This window comes from Aethalodelphis obliquidens, unplaced genomic scaffold, assembly GCF_003676395.1.
Source record: "Aethalodelphis obliquidens isolate GAN/ISIS:26980383/991018 unplaced genomic scaffold, ASM367639v1 scaffold99, whole genome shotgun sequence".
Classification (NCBI taxonomy): Eukaryota; Metazoa; Chordata; class Mammalia; order Artiodactyla; family Delphinidae; genus Aethalodelphis; species Aethalodelphis obliquidens.
In genome coordinates, this window is record NW_020838043.1 from 2,979,193 (window position 1) to 2,993,943 (window position 14,751).

The 14,751-nt window shown below is 39.2% G+C and overlaps 1 protein-coding gene across 25 annotated transcripts in view; it reads left to right on the forward strand.

The window, feature by feature from the left end:
* BCLAF3 (BCLAF1 and THRAP3 family member 3) overlaps positions 1-14,751 on the forward strand; it is a 79,807-nt gene that overhangs the window by 44,811 nt on the left and 20,245 nt on the right. For 18 of the 25 annotated variants that reach the window (XR_003430670.1, XM_027096140.1, XM_027096147.1 and 15 more), the window contains 4 exons: positions 121-235; positions 948-1,011; positions 2,688-2,803; positions 8,411-8,525. Coding sequence is in view for 22 of the 25 variants with exons in the window: in XM_027096140.1 (XP_026951941.1) it covers positions 121-235; positions 948-1,011; positions 2,688-2,803; positions 8,411-8,525 (410 nt within the window). In the remaining 3 variants the exon portion in view is untranslated. Of the gene's footprint in view, positions 1-120; positions 236-947; positions 1,012-2,687; positions 2,804-8,410; positions 8,526-8,994; positions 9,174-14,751 lie in introns of those variants that run through there. The other 7 variants (XR_003430671.1, XR_003430672.1, XM_027096152.1 and 4 more) reach the window with 7 other exon arrangements.

The following is a 14,751-nucleotide window of genomic DNA, read 5'->3' on the forward strand; positions in this document are numbered from 1 at the left end:
TTTCAAGAGAAAACAGGTTGGATGTTTTTTAATAGTCCCTTCTTCCTGTGCTTATTATATATAATCTTTTAAGTGGAATCAGTTTTACATTGAGATAAAACTTTTTTTTCCCTTTTGCAGCAGATTATTTTCCATCACTTGGAATTACTCTACATGAGCGTTTCTCAAAAATGCAAGTTACACAAGCTGCAGATGTAAATGAATTTAAATTGAACTCAGATCCAGAAATTCACAGGTAATGAGTGATTATTGTATGCCCATTTAACTCATGGGAATGAGCCTCAGAACAGATTGTGGGAAGGTGCTGCCTGCCTCCTGGGCTTGTTGTAGACTCTAGAACTGCATTTCCTGCCTAAAAACAGGACTAACCCAAGCAGGTACTGGGCCAGTGCACTTTGATAGACTAGGTTATATTGAAGCCATGACTAGCATTGTTTAAATGTGTAGGACTTTGAAAATATTTACCTACCTAACTTTGATTCTGCTGTGTCTATAGTAATTGCCTACTGAAGTTATCACTGGAAGATGAAAGACAGTTGTCGAGCCATTGAAATCATGGGTTGCTTCATGTGGTCAGAAATGGCTGTTCTGAGGGCAGCCGGATGAAAACCTATGTCTTCTTCTGCTGGCACCTGTCCAAACAGGTGGTGCGCCCTGTCTTGTGAGCTGAGTTGAATCAATGTTAGAATGCGGTAGATCACCGGAGCCAAGTTTAAGGTTACACAGACTAGTGATTTGAGAACCACTGAGGCGTCACTGTGATGTTGTTTACAGGATATGTATGTCCTGGGAGACTGCCATATAGGTGAAAAACTACCTGGTAGCAGATTTCTTTTTCTTCCTCCAAGACACACCAGCGTTATTTCAAAATCCATTCTGTAATAATGGAGTCAAGATTTCAGTGTATAACATAATTATTTAATTGTAATATGCCTTTATTATTTTAGGAGAATAGATATGTCTTTGGCCGAGCTTCAGAGTAAACAAACTATGGTATATGATTCAGAACAGGTAAGTGAATATAATTTTTGATGAGAGATTATCTTATTGTTGGTATACTAATGGGAAACGGAACTGGTCATTGGGAGTAAAAAAGGTAGTTAAAGTGGGTGAGGAAGAATGATGGAGACCCAGGAATCTGAAATTTACAAAGCTCTCCAAGTGACTCTAGTTATCAAAAGATTGCAGAGAGAACACTGGCAAAAGACAAAAATATGCCCTAAGAGAGACAATCCCTAAGGGTAACAGCTTTGTAAAATTGACATAAAATTGTAGTGTTTAATGTTCATTCCAAAACTTCACACTGTAAAGCTTGCAGAAAGTATGTTTGATACCTGTTTTTTCCAAAGCAGTCATGTGGGATATATTTTTAAGTTGTATGTAGAATGAATGCAAAGGAACTTAGTTTCATTTGACACTGCTCTTCTGTTTACTGAAGATTGTGTGAAACATTCTATGGAATATGAACTAGAAAAATAATGGAAATAATACTGAATTTTTACGCGGGCCTCTCACTGTTGTGGCCTCTCCCATTGCGGAGCACAGGCTCTGGACGCGCAGGCTCAGCGGGCATGGCTCACGGGCCTAGCCGCTCCGCGGCACATGGGATCTTCCCGGACCGGGGCACGAACCCGCGTCCCCTGCACTGGCAGGCGGACTCTCAACCACTGTGCCACCAGGGAAGCCCCTGAATTTTTTTAATTGTTCCCACCCATAACACCTCCCTCCCCGCCATTTCTTTGCTAATTAGAAAAACTATCTTAACTAGCCCAGGGGGAAGAAAACTGGCTCTTGTTTTAGAAGAAATATATCAAGTTCTAAAAGAACTGCTAATTTATTCATTGCGAGTGAAGAGTTTTTATAGAGGAGAGATTTTAATACATTTGTGATAGAATATATAAATAATATTTTCACTTGTGAATGGTTACAGTTTTATTGTACTTATGGAGATAGGTTAGTTTATTGAATAAATGATACTTTCAGAAAATTTCTGCTCATCAAAGGACTATAATAAACTTATAGGAAATTTGAGGATTTAAAAAAAATCACCCCTAATTCAACCACTTAAGACAAAATCTTATTTGATCATCTTTCCTTGCAGTCTTATGTCTAGCGCTTTAACATACACTACCACAGTACATGTAGTTTTGGATGCTTTATCTTTTTACTTAAACTATAGTAACATTCCTTTTATGTAAAATCTCTGAACTCCCAATGACCTTTTTATAATTGAGGCTTTGTAAGTTTTAATTAACTATTCAGTAAGTGTTTTTCCATGGTTACTTCCACGTAGTCTACATTATCATAATTTAAATGCTTGTACATTACTCCTATGACTTAAATTTACCATAAAATTATTCTTCCCTTCTCCTTTAAATTTTTTTTCACACTTAAGTTACTTTCATTTTATGGTTATTTTTAAAATATAATATTTTGAATATACTTGGGTAGATAGACGTTTCTTTGGTATAGAATCCCAGAAGTGGGATTCTTGGTTCAGTGTTATGAACTTTTCTGACTCTGTATTGTCAATTGTGTCTCAAAATATTTTTATCAGTTTACACTAGCATGAGCAGGATGAGTACAAGGTAACTTATTTAGGACTTTTACTTAAGGTTCTTGTTCGATATGGTCTTTGTGCAACTAACAGTAATGTGAATGGTTTGTCTTCTGTCAAAATTCCTCAGACTCTGGTCAAAATAATAGATCCAAATGACCTACGACATGACATTGAAAGAAGGAGAAAAGAACGGTTACAGAATGAAGATGAGCACATTTTTCACATAGCTAGTGCTGCAGAGAGGTAATCAGTAGATGAAAAACATCCTGTTATCAGACAGCTTTCGGTTTTAGCATATTTTCCAATTTTCTGTGTGTGATGGTAATTTTCACTTTAGTGTAGGACTTTAATTCCTCAAATCCATTTTACATGTTTAAGTGAAATCTGTTAAAATGTTTCAAAGTTATTCAGTGGTCATCATATGCTATTTCATTGAAACAATAAAAATTATGGGGTAGGTGAGTATTTGATGTCTTTGTAATCTAGAGAGAAGTGTAGTAGCTTTTTTAATATTAGCAGGAGCCAAGACCAGCAAATTTATGGACTATTTGGCTCGAGCTGATTGAAACTCTGACACATTCTACCCTTTAGATTCTGGTAGTCTTTGAATGTTGCAAAATTTCCTGAGGTCAGTGCCGTCCTCTTTCAGAACTCTTTGTGGATGTCTGTCCGTGAAACAGAGGCAGGTGTAGTAGAAAATGCAGAAGAGACCTGAGTTTGAATCCTACTTCTGCCAGTTTACAAGCTGTTTGCTCCTGGGCAAACTTGCCTAGTTTCTGGAGCCTTTTCCTCTATAAAATGAGAATAACCAATTTATGTTGGACAGGTTATAAATATTAAATGAACTGGCACATGTGAAGTACTTATGCCATGAGTGGCAAATTGATTGTCAGTAGATCCTTGTTTTTCTTTCCCAACGCTGTACCTCTTTTTAGGGGCTCTGAGTATTCTAGATTGGTCCCAGTTTATCCCTAGTCCTGAGAACTGTGTAGAACTCATGGCAACTCTGGGACCTCATATGATTATGAGATATAATTTAATGGGAAAAAATTTCCAGTTCACTCAAGGGTCCTCAAACTATTTGGATCTCCCAGAAGGTGGGAATGTATGAATAGAAAGGACCAGTGCTAATTCTCTTTCCATAGTCCTTAGTTTCAAAAATTAAAATACTTGACTAGACTTATAAGTCATGTCTATGGCTAACTAGGTCAAGATACGTGGAGCTTGTTTAAAACTGGACTTGATACTGACAATAAGTTTGGGACTAATTAAAAGATAGCAAAACTGTGTGCTGAGGCATATGAAACAATTGAAAATAGTTAAAATCTTGTCCCTTGGTGGGTGAGTCTCCAGTTTCCTAATATGACACGGCATGACTGTGCTCTTTAGTGACACAAGCTCTCAGTCATGCTTTTCTTGACTACTCAGCAAGTGTGAGAAACTCAGTGTACCAAGAAAAAGGTTTTTTAAAACAGATTTAAGATAATCAACAAATTATAAAGACCATGTATGGCCTCAGAATATATCTTTACCCTTTGAGGTGATGAAGAGCTTGAGCAATGGAGTTAACACCTGAGTTCAACTCCTGGCTCTGTAGATATCTAGCTATGTGACTGACCTTGGGCAAGTTACTTAATCTCTGTTTCCTCAGCGTAAAATAGAGATAAGAATTATACTTACCTCACGGTAGTGGTGAAAATTAAGTAAAGTGATGCATGTAAGCTACAGAGAAGTTGGTCAGCATTAAGTATTATTAATGTTAGCTTTGAGGGTGGCGTTGTAGGGTGCAAAAATGTCTTCCTGCAAGGTGTCTTTTTCTGGATCTGTTGAACTGTTTTATTCGTATTGGATGGCTGGTGTGGCATGGTGGAGCTATGAAGTGTTTTTCTTTAATTCAGATATTACTGACCATAAAATTCACCTTTTGAAAGTGAAGAATTCAGTAGTTTTTAGTATAATCACAAAGTTGTGCAACTATCACCACTATCTAATTTCGAAACATTTTCATCACCCCCAAAAGAAACCCTGTACAATTAGTTGTCACTCCCTATTTCTCCGTCCTCCCAGCCCCTGACAGCCACTAATCTACTCTCTGTCTGTATGGATTTGCCTATTCTTGACATATAATTGCAATCATATAACAGGTGGCCTTTTGTGACGGGCTTCTTTCATGTAGTATGTTTTTTACGTTGCCCCATGTTGTAGCATGAATATTCCTTTTATGGCTGAATAACTTTCCACTGTGTGGATACACCACATTTTGTTTATCCATTCACCGGTTGATGGATATTTGGGCTATTTCCACTCTTTGGCTATTGTGAATAATGGTGCTGTGAATATTTGTATGCAATTTTTTGTGTGGATATATTTTTCACTTTTCTTCTGTATATACCTAGGATTGGAATTGCTGGTTCATATGATAACTATGTTTAACTTTTTGATGAGCTGCCAGGCTATTTCCACAGTGGGTGCACCATTTTACATTCCCACCAGCAGTGTATGAAGGTTCCATTTTTAACACATCCTCACCAGAAGTTGTTATTGTTTATCCTTTTAAAAAAATAATATGGAAGCTTTAATCTCTCACTTTATCCTAATTCAGTTTCCTTGTTAACATAAGAAAAATATTTTATCCTTTTATCTTAAAAATTCAATTTATCAAAATTGACCTCATTAATATTTTTGCATAAACCTTTTAAATCAAGTCAGTGTATAGATTTCCATAGAAATACAGAAGAAGTGAAATACAAGGAAATTATAAATCATAGGACGTAGCTCTTTCCCTTCTGTGTGATTTTTTTTTTCCCCCTTAAAAGTTGTATGCAGACTCTGTGTCTATGTTGGCTCACCATTGTATTCCTACTGCCTTGGGCTCAATTCATCTTTGTTGAATGAATGAAGACTTCCCAAAGGTGTAGACAGGACAGAAGATACTGAAATTGTAATGCATTTAGATCTTGATCACTTTTTATTCCCTGATACCTTAAAACCTTTCCCAAGCAAGTCTCACACCGGGGCATTCTGTCTTGTCTCTAAGACCCTGTTGTTCTCTATTTTTTCCCACTTCCGACCAGCCTCTTACCCTAAAGTCTCCGTGTCTCCTCCTGACACACCGTTTCTCCCTCTTGTCACCAGCATTACTAAGTTCCCTACACTGTCATTGAGGTGCTGTGTTATACGGGCGTGGTATGTGTGGGATAAAGCAGCTTCAAAATAGTATCAGTAGACTTCAAGAGGGCATCAAACTGCCTAGATTTTCTTTTTAGCTAGGCAAGTTATAGAAAACATCAGTTTTTATTTTTGCTGTTGTAACAATCTGTAATCTACTGAACTAGAGTTAACTTTATAAAGATCATTTATTCATCTATTCAACAAATATTTATATATTAATGTCTATGTTCTAGTCAGTGTTCTAAGCACTGACTTAGAACACTGAATTTGCACCATTTTAAGCATACAATTCATTGGCATTAAATACACTCACAGTGTTGTGCAACCATCACCACTACCCACGTCCAGAATTTTTCATCTTCTCAAACAGAAATTCAGTACCAGTTAAACAGTAACTCCCAACCCCCAGCCCCTGATGCCTCTATTCTTTCCATCGCTATGAATTTGCCTATTCTGAATACCTCATACATATATAAGTAGAATCATGCAATAATTTTCCTTTTCAGTCTGACTTATTTCACGTGGCATCATGTTTTCATCCATGTTGTATCATGTGTCAGTATTTCATTAAAATAATTCCTTTATAAGGCTGAATAATATTCCATTGTATGGATACACCACATTTTGTTTATCCATTTTTGTGTTGATGGACATGTGGGTTGTTTCCATCTTTTGGCTATTATGAATAATGCTGTTATGAACACCGGTGTTGTCATTTTTTTGATTATAGCCATCCTAGTGGGTTTTAAGTAGTTTCTTGTAGTTTCAATTTGCATTTCCCTGATGACTAATGATATTGAGCATTTTTTCATGTGCTTTTTGTGTGTCTTCTTTGGAGAAATATCTATTCAAATCCTTTGCCAATTTTTAAATTGGATTATCATATTTTTATTATTGAGGTGTAAGGGTTCTTTATATATTCTGGGTACTACCCGTTCATCAGATATATGCTTTGCAAAGAGGACTTTTTAGAGTCTATTGTTTTGTTTATAGAAATAGTACATGTTAATGGTGAACATTTGGAAAAATATAGTAAAGTATAAAAACAAAAATATAAGGCATTCTTAATTTCACCAGTCAGGGATGATTACTGTTAATATTTAGTACATTTCATATCATTTTTTTTTCTGGCCATATATGTGGTTTTTTTGTTTTTTTTTTTTTCGGGGGGTACGCGAGCCTCTCACTGTTGTGGCCTCTCCCGTTGCGGAGCACAGTCTCCGGACGCGCAGCCTCAGTGGCCATGGTTCATGGGCCCAGCCGCTCTGCGGCATGTGGGATCTTCCCAGACCGGGGCACGAACCCGTGACCCCTGCATCGGCAGGCGGACTCTCAACCACTGCGCCACCAGGGAAGCCCTATATGTGTATATTTTAAACAAGTGAAATTATTCTCAGTATTTGACTTCGCCCCCTACTCTTTTGACTTACTACCATATCATGAACATTTTGACAGAATATGGGTTTTTTTAACATTTCAAAAAATCCCGAGTGGCTATTCCATGTCAGATTCTAGGGTCAGAGCTGGGACCACAGAACGAACCATCCGCAGTGCCTCCTGTGAAGGGATCGCACCTTGCTTGGTGAGAAGGTGCACTATTAGTTACAAACACTTGTGAAGACCCCAAAGTGCCACATGTGCACATAGCAGGGACACCTAGTCCACCTCAGAGGGGTCTGGGAAAGCCTTGGAACAGGTGCAAGTGGGGCTAAATCTTGAGGTTGATCTGAGTTGGAATGAAATTACAGCAGAAGGCACCCAATGGGCCAGTGCGTAGAGGCAGGCGAGGTTGTGGTGTGTGCCGAGAGCCGCATGGAGGTGATGTTCCCGCAGCTCGGTGTGGGTGTTGCAGAGATTGGGATGGAGCAGCTGGCAAGGCTGCAAGGGCGTGCGCCGGAAGAGTCTTGGGGGTCAGTGAGGAGGAGTGTGGATTTTGTCCCCATGTCACTGGGGTCCTGTGGGAGGAGTGTAGCAGGGCCGAAGCCGTGAGCCGTTTGTTCGCCACAGAGCAGGAAGGGTCTGAGGACCACTGTGGGAGAGGTGGGATGTGACGGGGAGAGGACCCCCCAAGGGCTGTGGGAATGAGGCCCCGGGGTTAGAGGAGAAAGAAGCCCAAGGAAGGAGCTCCCTCCCAGGTAGGGCTGGCCAGGAATAGCCCTTGGCGGCCTCTGGGCCTCACTACAACAGGAGAGGGGAGCCAGCAGTATCAGAGGCTCCAGCTCTGCCAGTGAGCAGGCCTGAGCCACTCACTGGCCTCTTCCCTGGAGCTTTCACCACTGAGTCTCTTGGCAAGGGGGGCTGTCCCGTGCTGCCAAAGGTTCAAGAGCCGTGACTATCTTCCCTCAGGAAACATGTGTTCTACATATGTATGGTTTCGGGGGTTACAGCCCTAGGAAGCCTGTCCTTGGACTCCAGATTAAGAACCCTGGTCCTAGGAATATGGTTTTCCCCCTATCGCTAACTGCCAACTTGGCTAAATAATGTTTTTTGAAAAATGAGAGTTTTAGCCCTGGTAAATATTATTTGTAATTTTAGTAGTGATAGATCATTGAGATTTTTTTTTTTACTGTTGCGCTGCTTTAATTGTTTCCAAAGGGTGTAATTTGATTTCTCTTGTTTATTTGTTGGATAAATGTAAACTAATAAAAGATTCTTATTTTCTCTCTTTCATTTTATTAGGAGTGATCAGCATTCCAGTTTTACAAGGTTGAAGAATACTCATGTTGATGGATTCCAAAAATCTACATGTTTGGTAAAATCAAATTTTAGAAAATTTATTCAGAAACCTTACTTGGTAAGATTGCAGTTCCAACTTTTTTATTTTTGTATGTTCCATTTTCCTTCTCACATGTATCTATAGGTACAGGGATCACCAATATTTTTCATAATGTTTGTAACTGTTCATTAAGTAAGTGTTACGATTCTGTTGTTCAGTGTTAAGATTCTGTTGAGGCTTATAGTTATTATGACCAAATAAATGATCATCTCATTTGATTTATCAGGATTTTATTGCACTTATTATAGTACTAGCTTTCTTAATTTTTTTTAAACAACTTTATTAAGGTATATTTTACATACCATAAAATTCACCCATGTAAGGGTGTAAAATTGAATGATTTTTTGTAAATTTACCAAGATGTGTAACCATCACCATAATCCAGTATTAGGACATTTTCGTGACCCCTATTAGAACCCTCAGGGCTATTTATTTATTCCGTGTTCCCACCCGCAGCTAACAACTAATCTACTTTCTGTTTCTAAAGATTTGCCTTTTCATAGGGCAGTTCACAGAGTGGCAGCTGGCTTCCATAAGAGCGAGCAAGTGACAGCTAGAAAGATGGAAGCCAGAGTCGATTTGTAACCTAATCTCAGAAGTGACATCCATACTTCGACCATACTCCATTTGTAAGAAGCAAGTCACTAGATACAGACCACACTCAAGGGAAGTGAATAGCATAAGGGCCTGGCTACTGGAAGGTGGGGATGATTGGGAGCCTGGTCAGAAGCTGCCTGGTACAGTCTTCCCACTGGCCCCCAGTGACTGACATCCCTTCATGTGCAAAATACACCCCCTCCCTCTCAAGGTCCCCCAAAATCTCATTTCATTACATGTGTCTTTATGCACTTATTCAAATGTATAGGCTTAGCATAAACTCAAGATGACTACTAGGAAAAGGGTTTTATATGACTTTTCTTAACTGGGGAGAGAAATAAAGGTGTGAAAGAGGAAGATTTGTGAGAAGTACAGACTCCATAGCAAATGGAATAAATAGAAGGTTATAAGACTGTTGATTTTGGAGAAAGAAACCATCTTCAAACTGGGCCCCATCGGGCTTCCTTGGCAGTGCAGTGGTTAAGAATCCACCTGCCGATGCAGGGTACACGGTTTCAAGCCCTGGTCCGGGAAGATCCCACATGCCGCGGAGCAACTAAGCCCGTGCGCCACAGCTACTGAGCCTGCGCTCTAGAGCCCATGCGGCACAACTACTGAGCCTGCGTGCCACAACTACTGAAGCCCACGTGCCTAGAGCCCATGCTCCGCAACGAGAGAAGCCCCCGCAATGAGAAGCCCGCGCACCTCAACGAAGAGTAGCCCCCGTTTGCCGCAACTACAGAAAGCCCGGATGCAGCAATGAATGCCCAACGCAGCCCAAAATAAATAAAAATAAAAATAATCAAAAAACCAAAGGAAGCAACCACGACCTTTAGGGAAGAAAGCGTAGAGCTCTAGAAGCTTAGAGAAAGGCCGATGTGAGCTGGGTGTGGACCTCCGAGGAGTGGGGGCTGCCCAGCTGGAGCTGGCTGTGTCAAAAAACTAACAAACAAACTGGAGGCTGAACCAAAGGACCACTGCCAGGATGAAAAGCAGAACAACAAACATACAGGAAGGAGCAACCCTGCCTCCTCTCTTCCAGCCTTCTAGTCTCCCTCCAGTGTCCCTGTGGGTGGGATCTAAGTGGGAGCTGGCTTCAAGGACTGACTCCCAGTCCAAACCCCAAGTCGAGTATAGAGTGTGAGTTGGGAGTCTGAGACAAAGCTTAGGTACTAAGCAGCACACATCCCATCGGGGTGCACTGGTAAATGGAATAGACAGAGCAGCCCCCAGCAGCCCACAACCAATGATCCTGTCCCCTCACCTGATGATGAAGTGTGACCCATATTAATGCTGACTGAAAAGATACTTCCTATTTGATTGAATGGCTTCCTGAATGGAGGAAAATCAGCCTGCGTGGATGCCCACAACGTGTAAATATTGTACCAAGAATGTTATCATATGCATCCTAACATTTAATCTTTACAGAATAGTCAGTTCTGCTACAACGCAACATAGGCATTCCTTTTTTTTTTTTTTTTTGGTTTTTTTTTCTTACATCTTTATTGGAGTATAATTGCTTTACAATGGTGTGTTAGTTTCTGCTTTATAACGAAGTGAAGCAGTTATATATATACATATGTTCCCATATCTCTTCCCTCTTGCGTCTCCCTCCCTCCCACCCTCCCTATTCCACCCCTCCAGGTGGTCACAAAGCACCGAGCTGATCTCCCTGTGCTATGTGGCTGCTTCCCACTAGCTATTTACCTTACGTTTGGTAGTGTATATAAGTACATGTCTCTCTCTCGCTTTGTCACAGCTTACCCTTCCCCCTCCGCATATCCTCAAGACCATTCTCCAGTAGGTCTGTGTCTTTATTCCTGTCTTACCCCTAGGTTCTTCATGACATTTTTTTTTCTTAAATTCCATATATATGTGTTAGCATAAGGTATTTGTCTTTCTCTTTCTGACTTCACTCTGTATGACAGACTCTAGGTCTATCTACCTCATTACAAATAGCTCAATTTCGTTTCTTTTTATGGCTGAGTAATATTCCATTGTATATATGTGCCACATCTTCTTTATCCTTTCATCCGATGATGGACACTTAGGTTGTTTCCATCTCTGGGCTATTGTAAATAGAGCTGCAATGAACATTTTGGTACATGACTCTTTGAATTATGGGTTTCTCGGGGTATATGCCCAGTAGTGGGATTGCTGGGTCATATGGTAGTTCTATTTGTAGTTTTTTAAGGAACCTCCATACTGTTCTCCACAGTGGCTGTATCAATTTACATTCCCACCAACAGTGCAAGAGGGTTCCTTTTTCTCCACACCCTCTCCAGCATTTATTGTTTCTAGATTTTTTGATGATGGCCATTCTGACTGGTGTGAGATGATATCTCATTGTAGTTTTGATTTGCATTTCTCTAATGATTAGTGATGTTGAGCATCCTTTCATGTGTTTGTTGGCAGTCTGTATATCTTCTTTGGAGAAATGTCTATTTAGGTCTTCTGCCCATTTTTGGATTGGGTTGTTTGTTTTTTTGTTATTGAGCTGCATGAGCTGCTTGTAAATTTTGGAGATTAATCCTTTGTCAGTTGCTTCATTTGCAAATATTTTCTCCCATTCTGAGGGTTGTCTTTTGGTCTTGTTTATGGTTTCCTTTGCTGTGCAAAAGCTTTTCAGTTTCATTAGGTCCCATTTGTTTATTTTTGTTTTCATTTCCATTTCTCTAGGAGGTGGGTCAAAAAGGATCTTGCTGTGATTTATGTCATAGAGTGTTCTGCCTATGTTTTCCTCTAAGAGTTTGATAGTTTCTGGCCTTACGTTTAGGTCTTTAATCCATTTTGAGCTTATTTTTGTGTATGGTGTTAGGGAGTGATCCAATCTCATACTTTTACATGTACCTGTCCAGTTTTCCCAGCACCACTTATTGAAGAGGCTGTCCTTTCTCCACTGTACATTCCTGCCTCCTTTATCAAAGATAAGGTGACCATATGTGCGTGGGTTTATCTCTGGGCTTTCTATCCCGTTCCATTGATCTATATTTCTGTCTTTGTGCCAGTACCATACTGTCTTGATTACTGTAGCTTTGTAGTATAGTCTGAAGTCAGGGAGCCTGATTCCTCCAGCTCTGTTTTTCATTCTCAAGATTGCTTTGGCTATTCGGGGTCTGTTGTGTTTCCATACAAATTGTGAAATTTTTTGTTCTAGTTGTGTGAAAAATGCCAGTGGTAGTTGGATAGGGATTGCATTGAATCTGTAGATTGCTTTGGGTAGTAGAGTGATTTTCACAATGTTGATTCTTCCAATCCAAGAACATGGTATATCTCTCCATCTATTTGTATCATCTTTAATTTCTTTCATCAGTGTCTTATAATTTTCTGCATACTGGTCTTTTGTCTCCTTAGGTAGGTTTATTCCTAGATATTTTATTCTTTTCATTGCAGTGGTAAATGGGAGTGTGTTCTTGATTTCACTTTCAGATTTTTCATCCTTAGTGTATAGGAATGCCAGAGATTTCTGTGCATTAATTTTGTATCCTGCTACTTTACCAAATTCATTGATTAGCTCTCGTAGTTTTCTGGTAGCATCTTTAGGATTCTCTATGTATAGTATCATGTCATCTGCAAACAGTGACAGCTTTACTTCTTCTTTTCTGATTTGGATTCCTTTTATTTCCTTTTCTTCTCTGATTGCTGTGGCTAAGACTTCCAAAACTATGTTGAATAAGAGTGGTGAGAGTGGGCAACCTTGTCTTGTTCCTGATCTTCGTGGAAATGCTTTCAGTTTTTCACCATTGAGGACGATGTTGGCTGTGGGTTTGTCATATATGGCCTTTATTATGTTGAGGAAAGTTCCCTCTGTGCCTACTTTCTGCAGGGTTTTTATCATAAATGGGTGTTGAATTTTGTCGAAAGCTTTCTCTGCATCTATTGAGATGATCATATGGTTTTTCTCCTTCAGTTTGTTACTATGGTGTATCACGTTGATTGATTTGCGTATATTGAAGAATCCCTGCATTCCTGGAATAAACCCCACTTGATCATGGTGTATGATCCGTTTAATGTGCTGTTGGATTCTGTTTGCTAGTATTTTGTTGAGGATTTTTGCATCTATGTTCATCAGTGATATTGGCCTGTAGTTTTCTTTCTTTGTGAAATCTTCGTCTGATTTGGGTATCAGGGTGATGGTGGCCTCGTAGAATGCGTTTGGGAGTGTTCCTCCCTCTGCTATATTTTGGAAGAGTTTGAGAAGGTTAGGTGTTAGTTCTTCTCTAAATGTTTGATAGAATTCGCCTGTTAAGCCATCTGGTCCTGGGCTTTTGTTCGTTGGAAGATTTTTAATCACAGTTTCAATTTCAGTGCTTGTGATTGGTCTGTTCATATTTTCTATTTCTTCCGATTGAGTCTTGGCAGGTTGTGCATTTCTAAGAATTTGTCCATTTCTTCCAGGTTGTCCATTTTATTGGCATAGATTTGCTTGTAGTAATCTCTTATGATCTTTTGTATTTCTGCAGTGTCAGTTGTTACTTCTCCTTTTTCATTTCTAATTCTATTGCTTTGAGTCTTCTCCTTTTTTTTCTTGATGAGTCTGGCTAATGGTTTATCAATTTTGTTTATCTTCTCAAAGAACCAGCTTTTAGTTTTATTGATCTTTGCTATCGTTTCCTTCATTTCTTTTTCATTTATTTCTGATCTGATTTTTATGATTTCTTTCCTTCTGCTAACTTTGGGTTTTTTTGTTCTTCTTTCTCTAACTGCTTTAGGTGCAAGGTTAGGTTGTTTATTCGAGATGTTACCTGTTTCTTAAGGTAGGATTGTATTGCTATAAACTTCCCTCTTAGAACTGGTTTTCCTGCATCCCATAGATTTTGGGCCGTCGTGTCTCCATTGTAATTTGTTTCTAGGTATTTCTTTATTTCCTCTTTGATTTCTTCAGTGATCACTTCGTTATTAAGTAGTGTATTGTTTAGCCTCCATGTGTTTGTATTTTTTACACATCTTTTCCTGTAATTGATATCTAGTCTCATAGCGTTGTGGTCGGAAAAGGTACTTGATACAATTTCAGTTTTCTTAAATTTACCAAGGCTTGATTTGTGACCCAAGATATGATCTATCCTGGAGAGTGTTCCATGAGCACTTGAGAAAACTGTGTATTCTGTTGTTTTTGGATGGAATGTCCTATAAATATCAATTAAGTCCATCTTGTTTAATGTATCATTTAAAGCTTGTGTTTCCTTGTTTATTTTCATTTTAGATGATCTGTCCATTGGTGAAAGTGGGGTGTTAAAGTCCCCTACTATGAATTTGTTACTGTTGATTTCCCCTTTTATGGCTGTTAGTATTTGCCTTATGTATTGAGGTGCTCCTATGTTGGGTGCAGAAATATTTACAATTGTTATATCTTCTTCTTGGATCGATCCCTTGATCATTATGTAGTGTCCTTCTTTGTCTCTTCTAATAGGCTTTATTTTAAAGTCTATTTTGTCTGATATGAGAATTGCTACTCCAGCTTTCTTTTGGTTTCCATTTGCATGAAATATCTTTTTCCATCCCCTTACTTTCAGTCTGTATGTGTCTCTAGGTCTGAAGTGGGTCTCTTGTAGATAGTAAATATATGGGTCTTGTTTTTGTATCCATTCAGCCAATCTGTGTCTTTTGGTGGGAGCATTTAGTCCATTTACATTTAAGGTAATTCTCG